The sequence below is a fragment of the Crinia signifera genome, chromosome 6, assembly GCF_055691185.1.
Source record: "Crinia signifera chromosome 6, ASM5569118v1, whole genome shotgun sequence".
Taxonomy (NCBI): Eukaryota; Metazoa; Chordata; class Amphibia; order Anura; family Myobatrachidae; genus Crinia; species Crinia signifera.
In genome coordinates, this window is record NC_139222.1 from 104,475,421 (window position 1) to 104,498,279 (window position 22,859).

The 22,859-nt window shown below is 42.3% G+C and overlaps 1 protein-coding gene across 11 annotated transcripts in view; it reads left to right on the forward strand.

Annotated features, from left to right (window-relative positions):
- The window catches only part of TPD52L2 (TPD52 like 2), a 28,592-nt gene extending 11,330 nt beyond the window's left edge, over positions 1–17,262 (forward strand). Inside the window, exons 2-9 of one of the 11 annotated variants that reach the window (XM_083146702.1) lie at positions 1,348–1,511; positions 3,677–3,825; positions 4,969–5,028; positions 6,540–6,641; positions 9,693–9,719; positions 11,628–11,669; positions 12,027–12,075; positions 14,362–17,262. In XM_083146702.1, the coding sequence (XP_083002828.1) occupies positions 1,348–1,511; positions 3,677–3,825; positions 4,969–5,028; positions 6,540–6,641; positions 9,693–9,719; positions 11,628–11,669; positions 12,027–12,075; positions 14,362–14,373 (605 nt within the window). In that variant the 3' untranslated portion in view covers positions 14,374–17,262. Of the gene's footprint in view, positions 1–1,347; positions 1,512–3,676; positions 3,826–4,968; positions 5,029–6,539; positions 6,646–9,692; positions 9,720–11,627; positions 11,670–12,026; positions 12,076–14,356 lie in introns of those variants that run through there. The other 10 variants (XM_083146698.1, XM_083146696.1, XM_083146704.1 and 7 more) reach the window with 10 other exon arrangements.
- Positions 17,263–22,859: the final 5,597 nt, after the last annotated feature.

Here is a 22,859-nt window from a genome sequence, read left to right on the forward strand (position 1 = left end):
GGTAGGAATAGATATGCGTTGTGAATTTAAGTGTTTAATGTCTGTAGATGGGTGAGCTGCTAACATGGAGTGACGGCTGTAAGAATGAGCTTACTAGTTATTAATGGTGCCATATTAAATATATCCGGCTCCTAAACTGTAAAATGTGCAGCGCTCTGATCTGCACTATCCTGTCAGTTAGCCTAAAGGATGTTCAGGGTTTAGATTGTTACTATTTTTTAACCTCCCTTTTTTTTTTTTTTGAGGACAACATCACTTGTGTGTCGTGATTATGTATATCCATAATATCCTGAGCTTCGGTTTCCTATGATATTCCTGTTCTCGAACAGTGATACTATGGTTCGGTGTCAGCAGATCTCATCCGGCCACTGTTGTATGCAGTTTGTGTTTTCTGTAGGACCTATCTTTCAGGGTGATCTCATTTCCTTCATTGTGCAGAATAGGTCTGGCGTTCTGGAAACAGTTATATTACATTAGCCAGCATGATAATAAAGGACATTGCCAGTAAGCACAGGAAAGAAGGCAGCTTCCTGACTAAATTGCTGATCAGTCAGTGCAGTTCTCCATTTTCCTCCCTTTGCCTTGACATCTACCTGTTTGGCTGGTCCCAATTGTCCTGGCATCTCGTATAAAGTCCCAGCTTCACTGTTCTGGCCTTTACATTGTCAATGATCCGCCTGCTAGCTTTATGATTACCTTGTTGATTCTGTTATTGAAATATTAACAATCCTTTTTTTTATATTTTATAAATCGGTTGTGTTTTTGGTCCATGTGGTTTTATAAAACACAATAAAAATGTCAATGTAATGTCCAATGGAACTCCAAAAAACAGGGTTTGAAGTGGGTGGGTGGAACATTTCATCCTCCACCTTTGCTCTGCACAGTAATTCTAACAGAAATTGCATAATAGGGGTAGGGTGGCAAGTAGATGGCATGAGTCGTGTGTCATGCCCTCCTCTCCAGGACCACTTTAAGCCCTGAATTTTTAATTTTCTGCTCTCATTGTTCCTCTAGATTGAACTTTATTTCAAGACCATCTGTGACCTTTATACTGCTTTATTAAAATGTTAGATATGTTTCTCCATTTAATCAAATGCCACAGACCAGTCAAATTCCCATGATCTGTGTTTTTTTTTTTTGTTTTTGTGTATGTTTTGCTCTCTGCAGTTAGGTTTGTGTAGTTTCCTTGCCTTTTTATTTGCTGCCATGCTTCACGTGATCCCATACATACTTCTAGTACAGTCCCTTGCTACCTGGCTTTCATGTATTTCTGCTCATGCATGCTCTTTGCTCCCCATATTTCCTGCTTGCTCCCCTCCCTCTGACTCTCATTCTCCTCCGTGACAGACATCAACCTTAACTCTCCCAACAAAGGTTTGATGACTGATACCATGACCGATGTCCCAGTGGGCCCAACAGGAGTGCGAGCGCCAGCTGATGCCGCGGGAGCCGGGCTACCAGAGTGTTTGACAGAGGCTGAAGCTGAGGAACTGCGGAATGAGTTAGCCAAGGTATGTCTGATAACTAATTCTATGAACAGCAGAAACCTTATGGTGGGAGTTCTTGGGGTCATAGATTAGTGTGTTCTGTACTTTCAGGATTGAGCTCAGTCCATTGAGAGCAGTTTTTTTTTAATTGAGTGTATTTTATATACGCAAACTTACAAAACACATACACAAAACAGAAAAGAACATAGTGTGCGTAGAATTTAGATCAGTATAGAACAGCAGAACATAGCATAGAGGCAGGCTGGAGGAAGCCGAGAACACAACCCTAAACCATGCTATAATCAAGATAATACAATCTATTGTTGTGTTGAAGGAAATCTCAAAATATTCTACAATTCCCAAAATTTCTCATATTATGCAGTACATTTGTTCTTGGTATCTTTTCTGAGAGAGTGTAGAGTAGACCAATACCATCCAGGCTGCAATGGGGTCACACACACACACACGTATAAATTTGGGGCCACTGAAATAGAGTAGATGCTAGAAATCAGCAGCTGTGCAGGACATTGAAGGCACTTCTCAGAAGATGGGAAATGGTCACTATGTTGACACTATGAAGGTCAACATATTTTAGGTTGACCACTAAAGGTCGACATACGAAATGGGTCAACAGGGTCGGATGGTCGACATGAGCTTTTCATTTTATTTTTTTCACGTATTCCAGGTCACCCGGCAGGTACACAGGTATATTTATTACTCAAAGACACATTGTAAAAGATAAAGTGGAGAAAAGGGTAAAAGGAGATAAAGCACCAGCCAATCAGCTGTGTTTGAAAAAGACAGTTGGGAGTTGATTGGCTGGTGCTTTATCTCCTTTTACCTTTTCTCCGCTTTATCTCCAGTTTATCTCTTCTCCAAGCTTAATAAATCTGCCCCTCTGTCACTTGTGATTCTGGGGCAGATGTATTAAGCTTTAACGAGATAAATCCAAGGGTGATAAGGAGAGATAAACGTCCAGCCAATCACCTGCTAACTGCCATGTTACAGCCTGTGTTTGAAAAAAGTCAGTAAGGAGCTGATTGGCTGGACGTTTATCTCTCTTTATCACACTTGAAATTATCTCTTGTTATGGCTTAATACATCTTCCCCTCTGTGAGGAGACCTGCAATACATGCACTGTGTGGGGTCCTGAGGACCGGGTTTCGGAACCTGTGCGCTAGGGCATGGAAGGAGAATATAATAGTGTTCCGAGCGTAGCGAGCCATACAAGAGGACATGGTACACTGATACGGTGTCCATGTGTCCATGTCAACTTATGGCGAAATTCGGGGCAAAAGAAAAGTTAAACTCATGACGACCTGACGACTGTCTACCTTCCCATTGTCGACCCTAATGCTTGTGTCAATCAACCTTGTCACCTGTCGACCTTCATAGTGTTGACCCCATAATCCTTACCCTCCACCAACTGGTACTGTCTATAATAGACCCTATGTAAAATATATAATTGAATCGGTTGAAATCTAGCACAGGAGGCCATTTTAGGTTGAGTCAAGAATATGATAATTGAAAGCAGATTTTGCATCTTGTTCATAGAGCAGCAGACGTGGGGGCTTGGTCTGTCCACTGAGCAGCAGACGTGGGGGCTTGGTCTGTCCACTGAGCAGCAGACGTGGGGGCTTGGTCTGTCCACTGAGCAGCAGACGTGGGGGCTTGGTCTGTCCACTGAGCAGCAGACGTGGGGGCTTGGTCTGTCCACTGAGCAGCAGACGATGAGGAGATTCCTGGTCTGTCCACTGAGCAGCAGACGATGAGGAGATTCCTGGTCTAGTGTTTTCTATACAGCAGCAGATGTGCTTTTCTACATAGTATAGCATATTTGGGGTCTCTTTTTTTTTTTTTCCGCAAATTTGTGTTCTGTCCAAAGAGCAGCATATTTCTAAATTTAAAGTAATGCATCATCAATACAATAGCAGATTTAAGATAAAAGGGTTCAAGATAAAAGGCTAGACAGGCTTCATATAATAGACTGCACTAGTGTCTTACTAATAGATTTTTTTTTGTGGTGTATTGAGCAGTGTTAAAACTTACAAAATCATGATTCTGGCTCTCTAGTGAGTTGTTATTGGGTAGATAATTCATCTGAGTCCCTGATAAACTAAACATGGCTGATTGTTTGTGTTATGAATAAGGTGATGGGTTATGTCGTATTATATATTTTTATTCAATAGGTGGAAGAGGAGGTGAACACTCTGCGCCAGGTTCTTGCTGCCAAGGAACGTCATGCTGCAGAACTTAAGAGAAAGCTTGGTCAGACCCCTCTCAATCAACTGAAGATCAACCTTTCCAAGGGTCTGCAGGAGGTGCAAATGTCCACTGCGTGAGTTCTGGTTCCTGGGTGGGGGGCGGGGGATACATAATATAAACTTCTTCCCTTTTTACATTTAAACTCATTTCGTCCCTGTGCATACCATGCAAGTATTACATTTGTGGTCTCAAAGGCAAGACACTTGCACAAAGCTGATGTATTACTTGGCTGAGGTTGAAAGTCATGCTGCTCATGCCAGTATTAATAGAAGGGTACCTAGTCTGGTATGGGTCATAGGGTCGACACAGCTAAGGTCGGCATGCATTGTGTCGACCACTGAAGGTCAACATGGGGTAAGGTTGGCACCTGAAAAGGTCGACAGGTTTATTAGGTTGACATGGGATTTCAGTTGTTTATTTTTTTTTTTGTCTCAAATGTCGACATAGACACGGTATCCATTCACCACATCTCCTTGCGTGGCTTGCTGTGCTCACTACACTATTTTATTCTCCCTCCATGCCCTAGTAGATCTTAGGGCATGAGATACCGCCTGTCAGCACATGTTGGCTCAAAAAAAAAAGCGAGTAACCCATGTCAACCTAATGCTTGTGTCAACCTACTGACCCTGTCCACCTACGTCCATGTCAGTGTTTTCAGGTGTCAACCTAAGCCCATGTTGACCTTCAGTGGTCGACTCAGTGCATGTCATCCTAACGACCGTATACCACCTAGACTTAGGGGTAAATTGACTAAAGCTTCCATAACTTCAAGAGAGATGATAGCAACCAAGAAGACTCCATCATTTCTGGGATGCACTAGAGAAATGATACCGTTTGGTTACTATGGGAAACATATTTTCATTTCTGGAAGCTTTAGTAAATTTCCCCCTAAAGTTACTAAGATTCTGCTGCCTGGACTTTTCCCTAGAATACCAGTTTTATTCCCACTGGAATAGGCCATAAGGAGTAATGGTGTATCTCCTGTATAACCGGGATAACCGGTTCTGCATTCCACCTTAGGGATGCAGAATGTGGTGTTAGACATTCAGGTCATACTTTCGCTGGTTGCATCAACAGCAGGTCAAAAGGTCTTTGCATTTGGGCCTGCTGTGGTATATGGTTTATCTTCCCAAATAAAGTGTCACTCCATTCCCCACTTGCTGATGTAAGAGGAACAACATTTCTTATTAAGAACCTGGTGTTAATCTTGTTACAGTTACGTAAAAACCTCAGAGAAACTTGGAGAGTGGAACGAGAAAGTGACGCAGTCTGATGTGTGAGTCTCTGGAGCTGTAGGTCTCCTAGCTTACTGGTGGGGGTGCAAAACTCTCAGAAATAAAGTGAGATTGAAGTGTATTACATAGTGCTTCTACTCTGGTACCTATGCATTACTTAGATGTGGTGAGAAGTGTATAATTATGGACTGAGAGTAATGAACACCATGGGACACCATGCAGGTCTGGATGAATGCTGGTTTGCGTAGCATATCTTGTGTGAATTTGTACAACTCATGCTCAGAAAATGAGCGCATGCCAGTATGAGACTGAGAGGCAAATGCATTGTGATTGTAGATACACTTACAATTAGCGTGGTTAGATGGAACGTTCTAATATAGGCAGTGCACATTTACAGTGTGTTCACACTTAGCAGTCCAAGCCAGCCAGCCAGCGAGCATTTGCAGACCTTTTAGTAACCAAATCTATTGCACCTGGTATAGGACGGGTACAATTATATTTTAATTAGATTTAGGCTGCGTCTACACATTGCATTTTGAGAGGTCCCTTTTAAAGGGACCTGTTTGGCAGGAAGGAGCCTGAACATGCAAATCTATATTTGCATCTACACACTGCATTTTAGCAGGATGCAGTTGAACAGGATCGGTTTAGCAGGATGCTTGCTCAAGAGGATATATACACAAGCTTGCTGCATCACACATTTTGTTTTCTACCCTGCATTCGTCCCATGGTGTCTGAGTGTCGAATGGAGTTAGAGTTCCTTGTCTTATAACTAAACGGATACAGATGTGTCCACATACATCTAGCCTACTTTTGTGTTAAACAGTCCTTCTAGTCGCTCCATGACTTGGTAGTGATGAGCGTCTGTATTTGCATATGAAATGCTACATTCCAGTGTTCTACTGGAAAACTGTCTCTCACAATATAGATCTGCTGCATATAATTTTAATCAGGAGCAGCTGCTTTTGCACCTGAATTGTTTTGTGTCCAAGACACATTGGGGGAAATTTACTAAAGGAAATTTGTAAACAGACATTTTTGACATTTACTATCCCGAAAATACGGCCATTCGTATTGATAGCACATCAATACGACTACGAATTGCTGTATTTTCGGGATAGTAAATGTAAAAAATAAGTGTATTTCTGGATACAAATACACCTATTTTTTACAAATTTCCTTTAGTAAATTTCCCCCATTGTAATGAAAAGTCATGCTCAAAGACTCTTCGCATTTAGTCAGACAAGATGTATGTGGACACATCTGTATGGAAGAATGATATGTGTGTGTGTATAATCTCATGATTGAGTGCTGTGAGCATGTAATCGGGTGGAGGCTGGCATCTTCGCATTATCTAGCTACTCCTACAATAACATGTTGCTTAGCTTGCATAACATGCCTTTGGTTATAACCTACTTGTGCAACCCATGCCTAGCCATATGTTTGTTCTATGGGACAATTTTTAAATTGTGCTTGTCCTGTCCTTGCTTGGTGCATGTCTCTGGGTTTTTATTTCTCCTTGTTTATGTAAATGTTTATATGACTATTGCAGCTACAAGAAGACGCAAGAGACCCTCTCAAGTGCTGGTCAGAAAACCTCTGCAGCTCTGTCTAATGTGGGCACTGCCATTTCCCGTAGACTGGGGGACATGAGGTAAGATATATCCTACTCTGTCGAGCATTCAGGTGTGAGGATACGGTGCTCCTCCCTTGTCTCTGCTCAGTAGATATTCTCATTCCTTCTGTTATGTCATATCTAGTCTCCAATACCAGATGTGCCTTAGGTCATACGAATCACTCTTTTCCCCAGTAGCTGAGATTTCTGTCCCTCATTAGTACATTCCTGTCTGCTCCATCTTCCCTTTATCTATCCCTGTTACACAGGCTTGCTATGTCTTTTCTCACAGCCCTAAACATTTATCCTAAACACATTCTCTGTACTTTTGGTTGTATTACAGCCCCATGTAAACCAACTGAAACACCTATCTATCTATCTATGTCTCTATATATATCTATGTCTCTATATCTCTATATCTATGTCTCTATATCTATGTCTCTATATCTCTATATATCAATGAGGAAGGTTCTTGGTCCCCCTCCCCCACCTCCATTAGTATAAGTAAGCCTCCTTGGTTCAGCCCTTACATAGCAACATAGTAATTAAGGCTGAAAAAAGACGTTAGTCCATCAAATTCAACCTATCTAACTAAGCCTTGTCATTGGCTAAGATGGGAAACCATTGTAGATTAGACATGGCAAGCAAAGCATCTTGTCCTGGAATATATGTAACTAGAGGGCTGCCACAATTAAGAAAAAGGGAAATCATTCCCCACGAGAGTTAACTGCAAGTCCTACCCTGAGCTCTGTGTACCCTTACCTGTCGTCGCAAGTGCAGGGCCCCCCCAGTTCCGCCACTCACTCCATCTCCTTGTATGTGAAAGTAAGAGAAATGTTGTACCCTTCCTTTTCTTACTTAAACCTTATCCATACTTTGTCTAAACCCTAATTGCATTGCCAACCTAATTCTTACTCTATTATTGTCTGCTGATGTGTATATATATGATTGCAGAGTAATCCTGGTGGTGCTATAAAAAGTATAGTAATGTCTGATTTGATCATGTTAATAGTATGTATAGCTGTGTAGTTGCTGCCCGGTGAGCCTGTGCTTTTGGCTCCACTAGGTGGCACACTTCCTTGCTCATAAGCAGCAGTAACTAACTCTTAATGATGTTCTTATTGTACGGTATAGTACCCATTTTTGAAATCTCGAAGTATTCCTTTTTTAGCAGCAGAGAATTACACTGTAATTTAAATTGTAATGATTTTCATTTTTGCTTTCATCTTTATTTAATTTCTGGGGTATTTTGCTGTATTGTACCAGGCGTTGTCTGTAAATTATGCATACTTTAATTATTCCAAAACAATGCTGTATATTTGACACACACACACACACACCTAGGTGTACAAGGACACTGATGTGTCCTTGTACACCTAGCCTCAATTTGCCAAATGGCATGAGGTGTAGCGGATCATCTTATTCGCATCACAGGCACTGGGTAAAATACACTTACATTGTAGCATGGATATTGAGCTGAGAACGGCACAGGAATTCATTTCACACGTGTGAGGGAAGCTATCTCATCGTAGCAATTTGTATACAGATTCAGACTCATTCGCACACAAATGTCACACTTTGATTTGATCAGTGCAATGTAGTTTTGTTGTTTCCAGTGTTATTTATGCAATAAAGTTGCTTGTTGTGACCGACACTTCTAGGGTTTTTAGGCTTGACTGAAGCCACAGTGTATGAGGACCAACTGGCTCCCATTTATAGAGGACGGGCCTCCTAGATATCTCCAAAATGGTGGTCCTATTCTAATATAATTTAGCAGGCTGTGTTGAAAACTTTTGTCCTGATAATAGACCTACTTTAAATCCACCTCTGAGCATTATTTGAACCCTTTCAGGTCCAATGTCTAGTCAGGTTCAACAGCACTAGCAGCAGATCTAGTGGTGAGCCACTTTAAAATAGGCACATTAACATAGTTCAACATTCAATGTATACCATTTTTTAATTAAAATAAAATATATATTGCAATTTAATTTAAACTAGTCTGTTTGAATTAAAAAAAAAAATAGGATTGCAAACGGTTAACTTATCATGCATCTCTTCCAATGGTGACACCCACCAGTCACTATATGACTACAGCAGCAATTCTGCCTCTGGAGGCACTTGGAGGGTAAGATTCCATGTTGGGCTGAAGATCAGATTTGGTGATGTAATCTATCTGTTCTTATCTTCCTGGTGTCACACTTTACTGCTGTCACAATAAGTCCCAAGCTGCTATGAGGAGGGTAGACCTTTTTCCTAAATTATTTATCCTAAACTTTTCATCTATGCGTGTGATTTGTAGTGGATGCACCTGGAAAGCATGTGCAGATTTATTGCTCTGACTGCAACTTCACTTGAATGAATAAAAGTACATTCCAGTATTGGAAAAGCAGGGCACTCAATCCTCATACATAGGTGGGTAAGATCTAGCATTTATGTATCAAAGAATATTTCCAGCCACAACTCTATAATATAAGTGTGTTTCAGCAATCCACCCAGGCCCTGTGGCCCCATATCTTCTGGTCTGGTGAGGGGAGGCGGTCTTCACTCTTTCCACCAGTCTGTTGTCAGTAAAACAACATGATGCCTTTGCGTTAAAACACTAGCAGCCACCCTTTCCATGGTGAAGTCTAGTGGGCGACTGAGATAAAGGTCTCCATCGATGTTTAACCACTTCAGTTCCAATCAAACTTGAATTTGCAGTTTCATGTGAATTTATCCTATACAATAGCACAGATGTGCATGAGCTCTTTCTATTAATAAGGACCACACCTAAGGTAGGGGAGTTTTTAGGGAGGTATGCAATCTAGTTTTGCCTATGGACAAATAAGGTTACTGTTTTAAATAAATTGCGAGCCTTCCTTATGTGTAAGCAGGTGTTTCTAAGCATTGTACACTGAAAACCATGATCATTCCCGCTTGGAGTTGCAGTGCAATGCTTCGCCCTCTGTGTGTGATATGTATGGGCAGCATGCACTGGTATGTGGTTTTGGGGATTGTTGGTTGCTGTTTTCTCTGAAAGTAAATGAGATTTGGGAAATGCAGTAATGTGAACTGTGCTGATTTATGTTTACCCCCTACTCTCCCTCGCAGGGCCCTTCCTTTCTCTCAGTCTTTTAGGTAAGGGGTTCCTGTTCTCTATTCTGTGTTCTTCGTTGCCGATACACTGGGCATACACCTACTTATTTCCAGTCTCTGGTGTCCTCTAGTTTGACCCTCTACATGTGGTACACCTTCTGGAATCACTTAGGACTATGCAGTCTATTGTTAGTCTGCAATTCCAGCCTTAATGGACTATCAGGAGATGGTGGCCGTCATGTGCACATCTGGAAGTCTGAGTTTTTTGTTCTGCATTGGTTGCATTAGTATCTTTGGTAGAATTACAATGATAACCGTTTGGGATTAAAATGCCTGGTCACACACAGGATTTTATATACGAGTCTAGTCTGGATGTGACCCGGCTTAGACCCCTTTCACACTAGTGGCAATACCTGGTTTATTTCTGGGTTCGGCAATGTCACAGCACACCAGTGCAGTGCTGGTACTTGGAGATTAGATCATCTCCAAGCACCAGATCTTCCTGTGCTGTAAATGGATCCAATGATTTATCCACCTGGCTTATGCTACACTCGGGACCAATCTTGCAAGGTACCTGAGTCACTGGACCCAGGTTAACCCTTTCCACTGAGCCGCTCCCAGATTATTACGACAATAACCCAGATTTAAGAAGCAGTGGAAAAAAGGTATAATAGTGTGACCTAAAATATAGATCCCAGCCTGGGGTACACATATCTATAATTAGTTCAGGAACCTGCATTGATCGTACTTGTTAATTATAAACCTGTATGTGTTGTGGTGTTTTGCAACTTTTACTGTTGTGACCATATACCATCAGATTTCTCGAACTAATTAATTACATTTTTTTTGTTAAATGAAAGATAAAACAGAAAACATTGCCTTCTAAAGAGCAGTGATCGGGCCATACATGGGAATGTGATTTTTCTGTACAGTTCAGGCACACCACACTGCCAAGCTGTGCAGTAATTACATGGCTTCTTCTAAGTAAGCTGATTATTAGCAAGTGCTACTGGATGTGTCCTCTTACACCTTCATGAAAGTCTTGTACCTCTGACAGTAGACAGAACAAGACATCAGCGGACTTTAGATAGAGGTCTATAAACATGCATGTAACAAACCCTGTATGTTGGTTTATTGCTGTGGTTTTTCTTTTGTCTCATGGTCTAGATGTGTAAAAAAAAAAAAAAAAAAAACCTTGATATGCACTGTCCGTGTGTGTGTCTTTCTTCCTTGTACTTGGTAAAAGGTGTGTTGTGCTTACCCTGTGTAATCCACCAAGCAGCCGGTCCTGTATATTGAACCGCAACTTATTCCGATTTTTATGTTGTCATTTATTTCAGTGTTTTTTGTGGACATTGAATTGCAGAGAGTCTTTCCATCATTTAAAATGCTGCTCTTAAGAAACCTCATGTTCTCCTCTAGTATTTGAGGGAGTGCTGCAGCACTGGTCAGTGTTCGGTCGCCAAGTACAGACTAGGTTCTCTTAATTGTGGGAGTGGATATTGTTAGAGACACATTAAAGTTCAATAGCCGTTTGCATAGTGGACGCTAGTCATTACATTTTGGGCCCAGTTCTTTTAAGTGCCTGGACACCTACAGTCCTAGGATATTTTGATGGCTGGGAAATAGACAATATTTAACTTACATTCCACTTGCACGCAGTTGGGGAAGCTGTTTTGTGAAACAAACAGATAATTATGAGAATACAGGCACAAAAAAAGTTTGGCCTCACTCAATGATGTCACTGACTAGTGAAGTTACAGGCTGCATTCTCAGTAATGTTACTTGTATGCTCCTTTATGAATTTTAGCCCAGCGTGTAGGTCACGCTTCTACTATAAGTGGGTCCTAACAGAATCGGGCTGCTTGGTCATTGTGCACATGTGTAAGGAGGTCAGGTTCTGTTATCTTCTCTAACTCTGCTTTCTACTCCCACATGCCTTCCAAGTAGCAGTTATTCAATTCGCCACTCCATAAGCATGCCTGCAATGAGGTAACGTATAGCCAAAGGATGCAGAATATAATTGCATGTTTCAGGATACTGAGAGTAGGGTTTCTGTTTGTACTTCACTCTTTGCTGTACAGAAATGTTGAATCTTTCAAAAACACTCTTATGACAAAGGAATTTCTCAGAAAACCTATGATGCAACTGTTTTATTGAATATCCTTGTGATGTCAGCTTCTGCATGCTTTCTAGTGAATGCTATGAAAAATGCCTTGTAGATATACATTTCCTTGATAAATTAGAGAACAAGTCACTTTGTTGCACCAGCTTATCTGGGGAATCTAAGGGCAATGTTGGTTTGTAGTTCATCTAGTGGCATCTGATTTGGCTCTTTGTGTTTTATAGGAACTCAACCACCTTTAAATCCTTTGAAGAACGTGTGGTGAATCTGAAGGTGAGGCAAGGACTGTGGTGATGTATGGTATTTCTATGCATTTTATGTGCAGAAATTGAAGCTTTATCAGGGTTTTTTTTTAATGACCTAAATATATATGCTATGCCTGGGCTCTGATAACGCAAAGATTTGTTTGATTGATTAGATATGATTGATAACCCAAACTTGTATATATTTACTTTATTACCTTTTAAATATAACGGCAACGCTGAAATGATTGCACACCAACACAACCTTGTTATAAAATGTATGACCATGCTTTACTTGAAAAATAGCTTCATTACAGGTATTTGCAAATGCAGACTAACACAAGAAACATAAAATTGATTAGCTAATACTTAAACAGTAATTCTAAATCAAATCAAAATGGACACCTTTCAAGGACAGTGATCAGCCATGATTAAACCTCCTTCATAGTTACCTCCAGCCCCCCCCCCCCCCCCGTGCTTGCTTGTTCTTCCTCAACTGCCTGCCTCCTCCTTTTCTAACTCTGATATTTAAACCTTAATCACATTAATTAATTACTCATAAGCATTGAGTCTTATTGGACTCAATCATGATGTCATAATTAACCCAACACCCAACTTCATTGTAACTAGGCAAAGATTCAGTGGCCTTGGGGGTCTACGCATGTGTGGCCCTGTTCCCATATTATTAAGTTTGTGGAGACTAGCTTTCTGTCCTTGCTCCATTATAATGTCAACATCATATTCTTAAGCTTCTAAAACCAAAAACAATTCTCTATATAAATCACTTTTACAGCACTGTTCTGAATGATCATTTTAGGCCTCATACGCCGTGGCTAGTACCTTGTACAACAAGCTAACGCCACCTGCAGCAATAAATAACAATATTTGAGAAAACAGTATAACAAAAGTATAGAATTGATGCGTTATTTCTGTTTAACAGCTCTATAAATTGTAATAATGGGCAAAATATTACTAGATGATTGCATATAACCCTATATAATTACTCTGCCCAATGTCTTAACAGTTTATTTGTAAATTGCCGATGCTTCCCCCCCCCCCCCCCATTTTATCTACATTATCTATAGATTATTGGTTACTTCATTACTACCTGGATCCACTTACTTCTAGCTGCTTCAGCACCTCTAATGTCGACTGGCTCGTTCCGTCACACCTTAGAGATCAGGACAGCTGGGGTGGGGTTAGAGTATAGCTTATATCTTTTGGTTACAGGAATTCAACAGGTAGTAGGCAAAAGGCTGAATCTTGCAACAGAATAATGTGTATTTGTTCAATAGAGAGAGTGTCTCTGTTAACGATCATTCAGGCGTATATCTGTTACATGTCTCTGCTTCCTCTTTATACAGTTTATTTATTTTTTAATACTTCTATTTATTTACAAATGCCTGCTCCACTGTGACCAATGGGGCATACACACGGGGGGACTTTACTTCTGAGCGATTTCAGTAGACTGCTTAGAAATGAGGCACTGATTGCTCCATGTGTACACCCTATAGCGATGCGCAGTCATGTGCACCGCTATTGCCCACAGAGGCCATGCATGCACTGTCTTTCCTGCTTAGATCTTAATATTTTGCATATAAGCATAGTCAAAACACTGCTCCACACAGATCGCTCAGCACACATTGCAGGTGCACCGAGCGATGTGTGCTTAGCCAGCTCGCTCAGTACGGGGCACCCATCGCCCAGTGTGTACAAGTCCTAATCTATTGTCTCTTGAAAGTGTAAGAGGGAAAGAGCATTTGGTTTCTTATAGGCTTCTGTAACATCAGATTTAGGTTTGGAGTTAGGTGGCGTTACTGGTTTCCTGAAATGGATGGATTTGGTGTGGATTAGCCACGCCAGTGCTTGGATTGCTGCCCTCTCATAATAGGTGTGACATTACAAGGAACTGTGGGGCCTTGTAGTTTCATAGCCACTATAGAACTGTGTGTGTACTAGAATTATCTATTCATTTATAATATCACTAGATTTTCTAAAAAAAATGTGCAAATCTGGATGGTAAAGCAGTCTGCGTGGTAGATTTACTAAAGATTCTAAAACAGACAAATGAACATGTTACCCAGTTGGAATATCGGTTTCCAGAATGCAATAGAGAAGCAATGGCTAAAATCTCATTGGTTGCTATGGGCAACACCAATTTCCTTTTAGAATCTTTAGTAAATCCACGTTTGTGTGTGTTAAGTACAGTTTTTTAGAAAGGTCAATAAAAAAAAAAAACAATTTTTTTTAAGGGATGCTCAAATTTTTATTTATTTCCCTCCTCTAACGATATGTTTTGTCTTTTTTACTAGCCCAGGTTATCGACTGACGGAGGAGAAAACAACAGCCAGAGTTTACACTCCCCAGATAATAAATCACAAGATTCTGCCCCATTTTAGGTCTTCCTTGTCCTGTCCCCCTTCACTTTGTTTACCTGTTCTGTAGCAACCACATCATCTCACAGTCCAATGGGCTGCCAGCAAACAAAATGACACTAACCTTTTCCCTTGAAATTTATTTAATGTTTTGTTAAATTTGAACATTCCTGTCCCCTTTCCTATACAACTGGATGCCACAGACTGAACCATGCCTACAGTCCAGCAGTACATTGAGGTCCTCTTCTAGGTTAGGGAGGGTACTTGCGGTGGATATTAGTGATAAAAATCTGCTTTTACTTGAATGCATCATCTGTCGGTTGTCCAGGAGATTAGTTTGGTCTTTTCAGGTAAATCCGATTAGCAGCAGAGTTGTAAAGAGGCATATTCCCTGTCCCCAGGGATATATGTATGGCCTAGTCATACACACAGGATGCCCATAAATGTGTATGGTATAATTTGGGCGCAGCTATGTGATGCTAGGTCTCCTTCAATAATACGCTAAATTCTGCCCTATTCACTTTAAGCAGATTAACCCACAGTCCAATTTCTAAATCTCTTTGCACATCACAGAATGGGAAAACTGGCAGGGCATGCTGTGATGTGTAGTTCCTTCGCAGCTGGATGTCCCAGGTGTAGCGCTCACCCTAACTTCTAAATACAGAGCTGCATCTTTCTAGAATTAGTTTTGAGGATTTATTTTTGTGGATTGAAATAGCTAGAACAAAATACTAAGTCTAATATAGATAAACCTGCTGCTGTTCTGCGGAAGCTGGTAGCTTAACCCTGGTCTAAATGCTGCAATAATAGCGCAGAAGTTTATAATTCCTACATCTCTGTGCTAGTTCTGGTGTGTGTAATACTACACTGTGTCTTTGGGCTCCAAGTTGATGCTGTTTTCTGCACCTAGCTCCAATGCTTTTCAAGAATGTTTTGCGTCCTTGCAGGAAACTAAGAGAACGCAGAGTATACTTTCCAACAAGTCTGTCACCTGTTTGATACTTGAACTGCTCTGCTGCAAATGGTATTGGCAGTTTCAGCAGAACAATGCATAGAAAATGTAAAAAAAAACAAAAAAAACATAAAAGCATTGTCTGTAGGTCATTGAGCTTCACTTGTGAGCTGTACGTGTCATTCTTATCACTTAATTGTCGCCTGCTCATTTTTACTAAGGAAATAAATAAAAGGTACTTGTGTATTATCACAGCGCCCATGCCCGCGGATCGCATCTATGCAAATTGTATGCAAATATCGCGTGCGATTTGCATACAATGCGATTTAGCACACCGCCACTATCCACACCAGCCTGAAGCATGGCGAGCGCATGCGGTACATGTCCTCCCGACCTGTTCATACCCCCACAATTCTCGTCAGCGTGGAGTTGATTTTATAAAGTGTGGTGAGCCTAGCAAGCCACCGAGCCCGAATCATGGCGAGCGCAGTGAGGCCCAGGAGGGGACGCATAAAATAAGCCCGAAGTATTGGGATTGGACGCGGAATACTTGTCAAGTAATCCGCGTGAGCTCGCCTGCGGGCTCGTTTTCCGCGTCCCGTTTCCGGGGCTCGCTAAACTTTATAAAGTCAACTCCACACCGACGTGGATATTGGGGGTATGAACAGGTCGGGGGGACGCGTACCTTGTCCCCTTGTGGGGCTCGCTGCGCTCGCCACACTTCAGGCTGACGTGGCTAGCGGTGGTGTGCGATATGGCATGCTTTAAGGCATTTGATCCATGGGCATGGGCGCCGTGATAATACACAAGTACCAAATAAAAAAAATAAAAAATTGTACTCATCAACTATACACAGCAGTGGGTAACTATTTTGATGGTCTGATGAAGTCTATAACTGAAGTATGAAGTACTTGTACCAAATGCTTACATGTCACTAGTGAATAGGTAGTATAAGTATATGACTAGGCTCTGTGTAGGTGATGGGACAGGCCAGAACTGGGCGGCTGTATTTATAACATAGGCTATGGCATATCTTAGCAGGCTGGCACTGATGAAGGAAATGACAGGCTAACCGTCACTTAAACTTTGTAGTATATATAGTATTCGCTTGTAATCATCACTACAATGGGCATCAATGATACCGTAGCTGATGGTTTCATCTACCTACCTATGTAAATTGTTTGTCTTGATAAAATTGCACCTGATATATTTGCGCAGCTTATAGATAATACTATAAGGAAAGTACATTTAATGTACATCAGCGATCTACACACAGAAAAGGCTGCTGCTTTATGAGCTCAACCAATATTCTTCAAACTACAGCCTGTTAATTTACTAGCAACCTCTAACCGTGCACAGATTTGTTAGATTGATTGCGGTCTCCTGGACATGGCGGCTGCTGTGTGTAGACAATAGTTGCACTTAAACAGAAAGCCCCAGCTACTGCTTGGAAGAGGTATTGCACCTGTTTAGTGGATTTTCGGAATATTACAACTAGAAGAATGAATGACTGGTAGAAACATGCCATTGCATCTGACTTAATGCCTGCCTACATATCATTTATTTGTTGTTTGCGTTAATTGTTGTAGCCATGCATTGTTTAAAATTATCACTGTGAGACATATAACCAAAGCCTTCAAATTGTGCTGACATCTGCAAGTTCCTGATGCGTCCACTAGTTGGCCACCTTCACTTCACCGTAGCACAGAGAAACAGTTGGTGTAATATCTTAACTGAGACTGTATCCAAAAGCCGGTTGTGCCTCTAGGATTGAAGGCTACGGTGCTTTAGCTCTATCCCTATTGTAGGAGGGTGGACCCAGGGCTTTCTGTCACCCTCACCCTGTGTATCTGGTGGATGCAGAGCTGTTAATAAAGCATTTACTACTAGACTTGGTCTGTGTGTCCTACTTCATGGTGAACGTGTGTGATTGGTGTTTACTGTAATTGGTCAAGGGCAGGTTTAAAAAGGCAGCTAATATATAGTGATAGACTTCCCTTCATTGGAAGGAGCCCTTTAACTCCATGTTTGTCACCCCACTGCTTATATTACTTATCTGTTGTAGAGGTTACAACATTGTGTCATATAGAGCACTACATATCTCGCTGCATTCCGCAGCCCTGCAGAACCATACTGTTACAAGCACAAGGTAGTGTTGCCAATGCCTCGCCTCCATGGCACTACTACTGCCTACATGAAGAACGATGCATAAATAGAGATTTAAATAATTGGTGGTCACTTCACAAATATATATATATTTTCATGTAGGAATGCATTAGGCAGTGATTGTAGAGACTGACAGGAAGTAGAAGTATTTAAGTAGAAGCAACGTTATATATGTCAAGCTGCTGAATAACAGGAATTTTGGTCTTACCTGTTAATTCTGTTTTTCTGAAGCCATGGTGGATCACTGGTACCATGGGATATTCTAGGTCCTCCAGACCGGGCACCAAGGAGTTAAACTTCTGAGAGTGCAGCTGGGCTGGCCTCCTTAATACCCTGCCCTGCCCCAGGCTAATCAGTTTACTTACTACCAAAGCCCAAGGAACAGGAAAAGGCGAAGCCGACCCACACACACATACACCCAAACACCAGAGTCTTGAATAAACAAGACAGAGACACTCAAACACAGTAGATAAGAGCGAAGGGTGGGCGCCCAGTGATCCACCATGGCTTCAGAAAAACAGAATTAACAGGTAAGACCAAAATTCCTGTTTTTTCCTTCAGCCTATGGTGGACCACTGGTACCATGGGACGTCCTAAAGCAGTCCCTCAAGGGTGGGAACGCTCCCTAACTGCACTGAGGACTCCTCTGCCAAATGCTGCATCAGCAGTGGCGAAGGAATCAAACCTGTAAAAACAGATAAATGTATGTACAGAAAACCAGGTAGCTGCTCTGCAAATCTGCACAGCAGAAGCACCCCGGCCCGCCGCCCAGGACGATACTACCGAGCTGAGTAGAATAGGCTCTAACGGAGACCGGAACTGGCTTACACGAGAAAAGATAGGCTTGACGAATGGCCGTTCTAAACCGTCCATTGCAAGATGGATCAGAGGCTGGCCAGCCTCTCTTACGCCCATCATAAAGAATAAACGAAGAATACGTTTTTCGGAGAGCCTTGGTTCTCCGAACATAAAGGCATAATGCACGCACAACATCTAAAGTAACTAAATCCGAATCCTCGGAAGAAGAATTAGAAGGCAAAAAAGCCGGGACAACAATCTCCTGGTTCAAGTGGAAACTGGATACCACTTTTAGGAAGATAGTCCAAACGAGTACGGAGTACTGCCCGGTCTTCGTGGATAACTAGAAAAGGAGTCTTAACTGATAAAACACCTAGGTCCGAAACCCTCCGAGCCGAAGCGATGGCCAGGAGAAAAACAGTCTTCCACGTCAACCAATGCAAAGTGGCCTCCGCCAAAGGCTCATACGGAGCCTTCTGTAAAGCCTTGAGAACAATTATCAAATCCCAAGGGTGAACTGGGGAAACATAAGGAGACTGCAAGTGTAAAACACCCTGCAGGAAAGTCTTAACCGCAGAAGACTGAGCAATCCTCTTATGAAATAAAACAGAAAAAGGCGGATACCTGGACCTTTAAGGATGCCAGACGCAATCCTGTATCCAGTCCCTCTTGTAAAAACGTCAATAACCCTGACAAAGAATATTGCCTAGGAGGCAAATGACACGTTAAACACCGGGCAAAATAAGTCCGCCACACTCGGTGGTAAACTCTAACTGTAGACCGTTTACGAGTAGAAATCATAGTATGAATAACTTGGTCTGAAATCCTCTAGCCTTTAAGACCGGCCGCTCAACCGCCATGCCATCAAATTTAGACGGGGAAGGTCTGGATGAAGACAGGGGCCTTGCGTGAGTAAATCTGGCCGTAGAGGTAGACGCCACGGGGGTGTGCTGGAGAGATCCTTGAGATCTGTGAACCACGCTCGCTTTGGCCAGTTGGGTGCAACCAGAATGGCTATTACCCTTTCCACCTGAATCTTCTCTGAAACAGGGCAATCGGAGGAAAGAGATACACCACGGAACCACCAGTGCGCCTATTAGAAATACACCGGGTCTCTTGTGGGTGTTTGTAACAAAGAACCTTGTGGTTTTGCCGTGAGACCAACAGGCCGATCTGAGGCCAAACCCACCGCACCACCAACTGGTGAAATACCTCTGAATGGAGGGAAGGCGCATGCAAGGTGAATTGAGACTGTCCTTAGATATAGGAACGTCCGCACTAAGTCCTGAACAGACTCTCTCTCTTGTCCTGGGGAGGAAAACCTGTTGCGACGAGGTATCCAGAAGGGTACCCAGGAGAATCATGTGCTGGGAGGGAATCATGCTGGACTTACGCCAGTTGATGAACCATCTGTATCCCTGTAAAATTGACATGTTCCTGGAGACTGGCCTGAGAGTTTACCATTGGAGAATATCGCCCAGTTATGTCAGGATTCAAATCCCTTGCAGTCGCAAATGGGCTGTCATCACTGTCATCTCCCTAGTGATCACACAAATTGTGATGAAGTGACCAAAAAGGCAAAACTCGGAACTGGAAGAGATTTCTCTGAACAGTGCACCTGAGGAATTTGTGATGGTCCTCACGAATGGCGATATGCAGGTATACATCCTGCACATCCAAGGAGGCCATTACCAGGAACAGGGTGAAATAGAACCTGGTACCCTGTTGATATAAAGGGACCGAGATTACAACCCCTGCCGTGAAGAGGGAGCGAACGGCCCTGAGGAGAGCAGTAGCCCTGTCATTGTCTACAGGCAGACTTGTTGAAAAAGAATTGCCTGGGAATGTACCCTTTGAAAACAGAAGAGTAGATTCTGTTGATCGATGTGTCCGATGCGGTTTGCTGTTAAGCCCCATGGTGAGAACAAACCCAGTCAGGCAGATGGTTTGTACTTCTGCTCTGGGGCCTGCCCAGTCTAGCAAAATTACCTCATCCTAGGCTTTGGGACCGCTGAGGGTAATAAGGCAGTTTTTGGAAGCTGTCCTATTTAGGTATTGGCCACACGAGTACTGTCCACGAGGACTATAAGATCTGAACATTTTGTTCCGGATCTTAGCTCTTCAGACAAGGTACTCAACTTTGTTGCTTAGGTCGTGGCTCACCATGTCCAGCCCTGGCTATCCTATTGTTCTCAGCAGAAATACAATACATAGAACAATACAGTAGGGGATTAGCATAGTAATCCCATTACTCACTTAATCCTATTAACAGGTTAAATGAGGAGGGCTACATCTGTCAAAAGTAAGGCCAATGAAACTCATGCAGAAGCAAATGCAGGGCATATAACTGCTCCTGAATTTGCATAGATAGAAAATTGGAACAATTCCATAAATCTATCCGTAGGTTCCTTAAGGGACTTTACCAGACGTGCAACATGTGCATCGACTGGTGGTAAGTTTTCAAACCTTTCCTTTTTCCTTCCTCACAAGGTTAAAAGGAAAAAACACCTAGTCAAGAGAAAGTTCTTGGTACAGTAGGATGTGCCCAGGTCTCCTCCCTAAAGAGCTTTCCTAGCTGTGGAGACGTGAAAACGGACAGGTCCTTCCTTTGAATAAAAGAGGCTGTACTGTAGGCTGAGGGTCTGGCTTAGGTAAGGACAAGCCCATACTAACGTAGCCACGCTGGTCAGGGACATTTTTCAGTGTCTGACTTTGGAGAAATTTCTGATGCAAAGCAGAAATCCTCTGATTGTGAGTCGTCAGACTGCAAAATTTGGCAAGTGAGCAGAAGCTAAGGATTTACGCTTAGCAGATTAGCTCAGATTGTTGCATGGATGCAGAAACCTGCACTAAATCCTGCACATACCAGGATAAGCCATGAATTCATGCCGTTTTTCCCTTGCTTTGAAACCACAAGCCCCAGCATGCTGAGACATGTAGTTACACAGTAGCTGGAGAGCCATGGTTAGGTCAGGACTGTGCTAGAGGGTGGTTCCGAACCGTGGAACTCACAATCAATGCCAGTAATGAGAGCAGATACTAAACCACCAGGCTACGCATCTGATTGTTGTGTTACAGCAACATGAGGCGCTGTAGAGGCCACTGTGAAGCAGCTCCACTTTGGCTCAGCTGAACCTTTTACAGTAGCAAGTGGCAGTAGAGCCACAGAGCAGCTGTCACACATGCCTGTGTAATCCTGTACTGCACAGGTAAAAAACCTGGCACTCTGTGCAGGTATAAATATGCCACATCCTTTTGGGGGGATGGGGCCTTTAGAAGACAGTGACCCTTATAGAACAAGAGGGCCGATATGTACACTCACACCGAGAAAATGCACAGCTCCACTTCGCACACACTTACAAGTAAGTGAACAGTGGGGCAACAAGACACTGAAAAGGATAACTATCTATATGGATTAAATAGTTAAAACTACTGCACTGTGAGCCCACCACAGAAGTAGCTGCTGTTTAGGTAAACAGAGGTACTTAACATGGAATGTGTATAATACAATGAAACACCTTAAATTGACATGCAGTATAAACTGGCAGCCAATATATATACCAAAAGTGGCAGAAGTAAAAAAAAAAAAAAAATCATTTTAAAATTTTTTTTTTTTTTTTTTAAGATGAAAAATCGTCCGATTTCTATTGATAATCGGATGATATCGATCGGATGCGTGTCCCACGGATCCTCTGATCTTAAGCAATAAAACACATTCTAGAGCAGTATTTCTAGATAGTGTCTGGAAAACAGAAAGTGAAACTAACACTCTGTTCCCAGCTACCAAACACCATGAGGTGAGGTAGGGGACATGTACCCCGACACTAGGACAGTGTTGGTATTGGGTAGTAGTAACCTTCCTCTATCACTCTCTCTCTATCACACTAATCACCCTGAGGTGAGGTAGCTGTGCATGACATAGGCTGTGACAGGCAGCTCCACACTCCTCTGCTATAATGCCTAACCCACAGAACCTTGTGTGCACATGTGGTCTCCCACTCAGTACTAACCAGGCCCCACACTGCTCAGCTGCCAAGATCAGATGAAATTAGGTCTATCCAGTGTGGTATGGCTGTAGGTCTGGGAGAATGAGAGGAGAGAGGGAGAAAATGGGAGCCCTGTGGCAGAAAGCCCCTGAAGGGAACTGTCTACAGGGTTGTGGAGAAAAAAAAATCACACACAGCCTTAATTAGGACAGTGGGTAATGACAGGCACTACACTAATTGGAAGAGACACAAACATAAGATAAGTGTCTCTGTTATCTGCTTCTGTGAGCCTACCACAGTAGTAATAAACTGTAAAGTAACAGAGTATACTAAATAAAAACACAGATAACCTCAATTAGTGAGAAAAAATAGGGTAAAAATTAACCCCTATATAGGCATCTATTCTCAACAACCAGCACCATGAGGTGAGGAAGGAGGAATATGCAACCTGACACCAGGACAGTGCAGGACAGGGAGGCAGAACACTCAGCGCCAGCAGTCTCTCCTTCAAGTCTCCCTCCGTGCAGCATGCAGGATA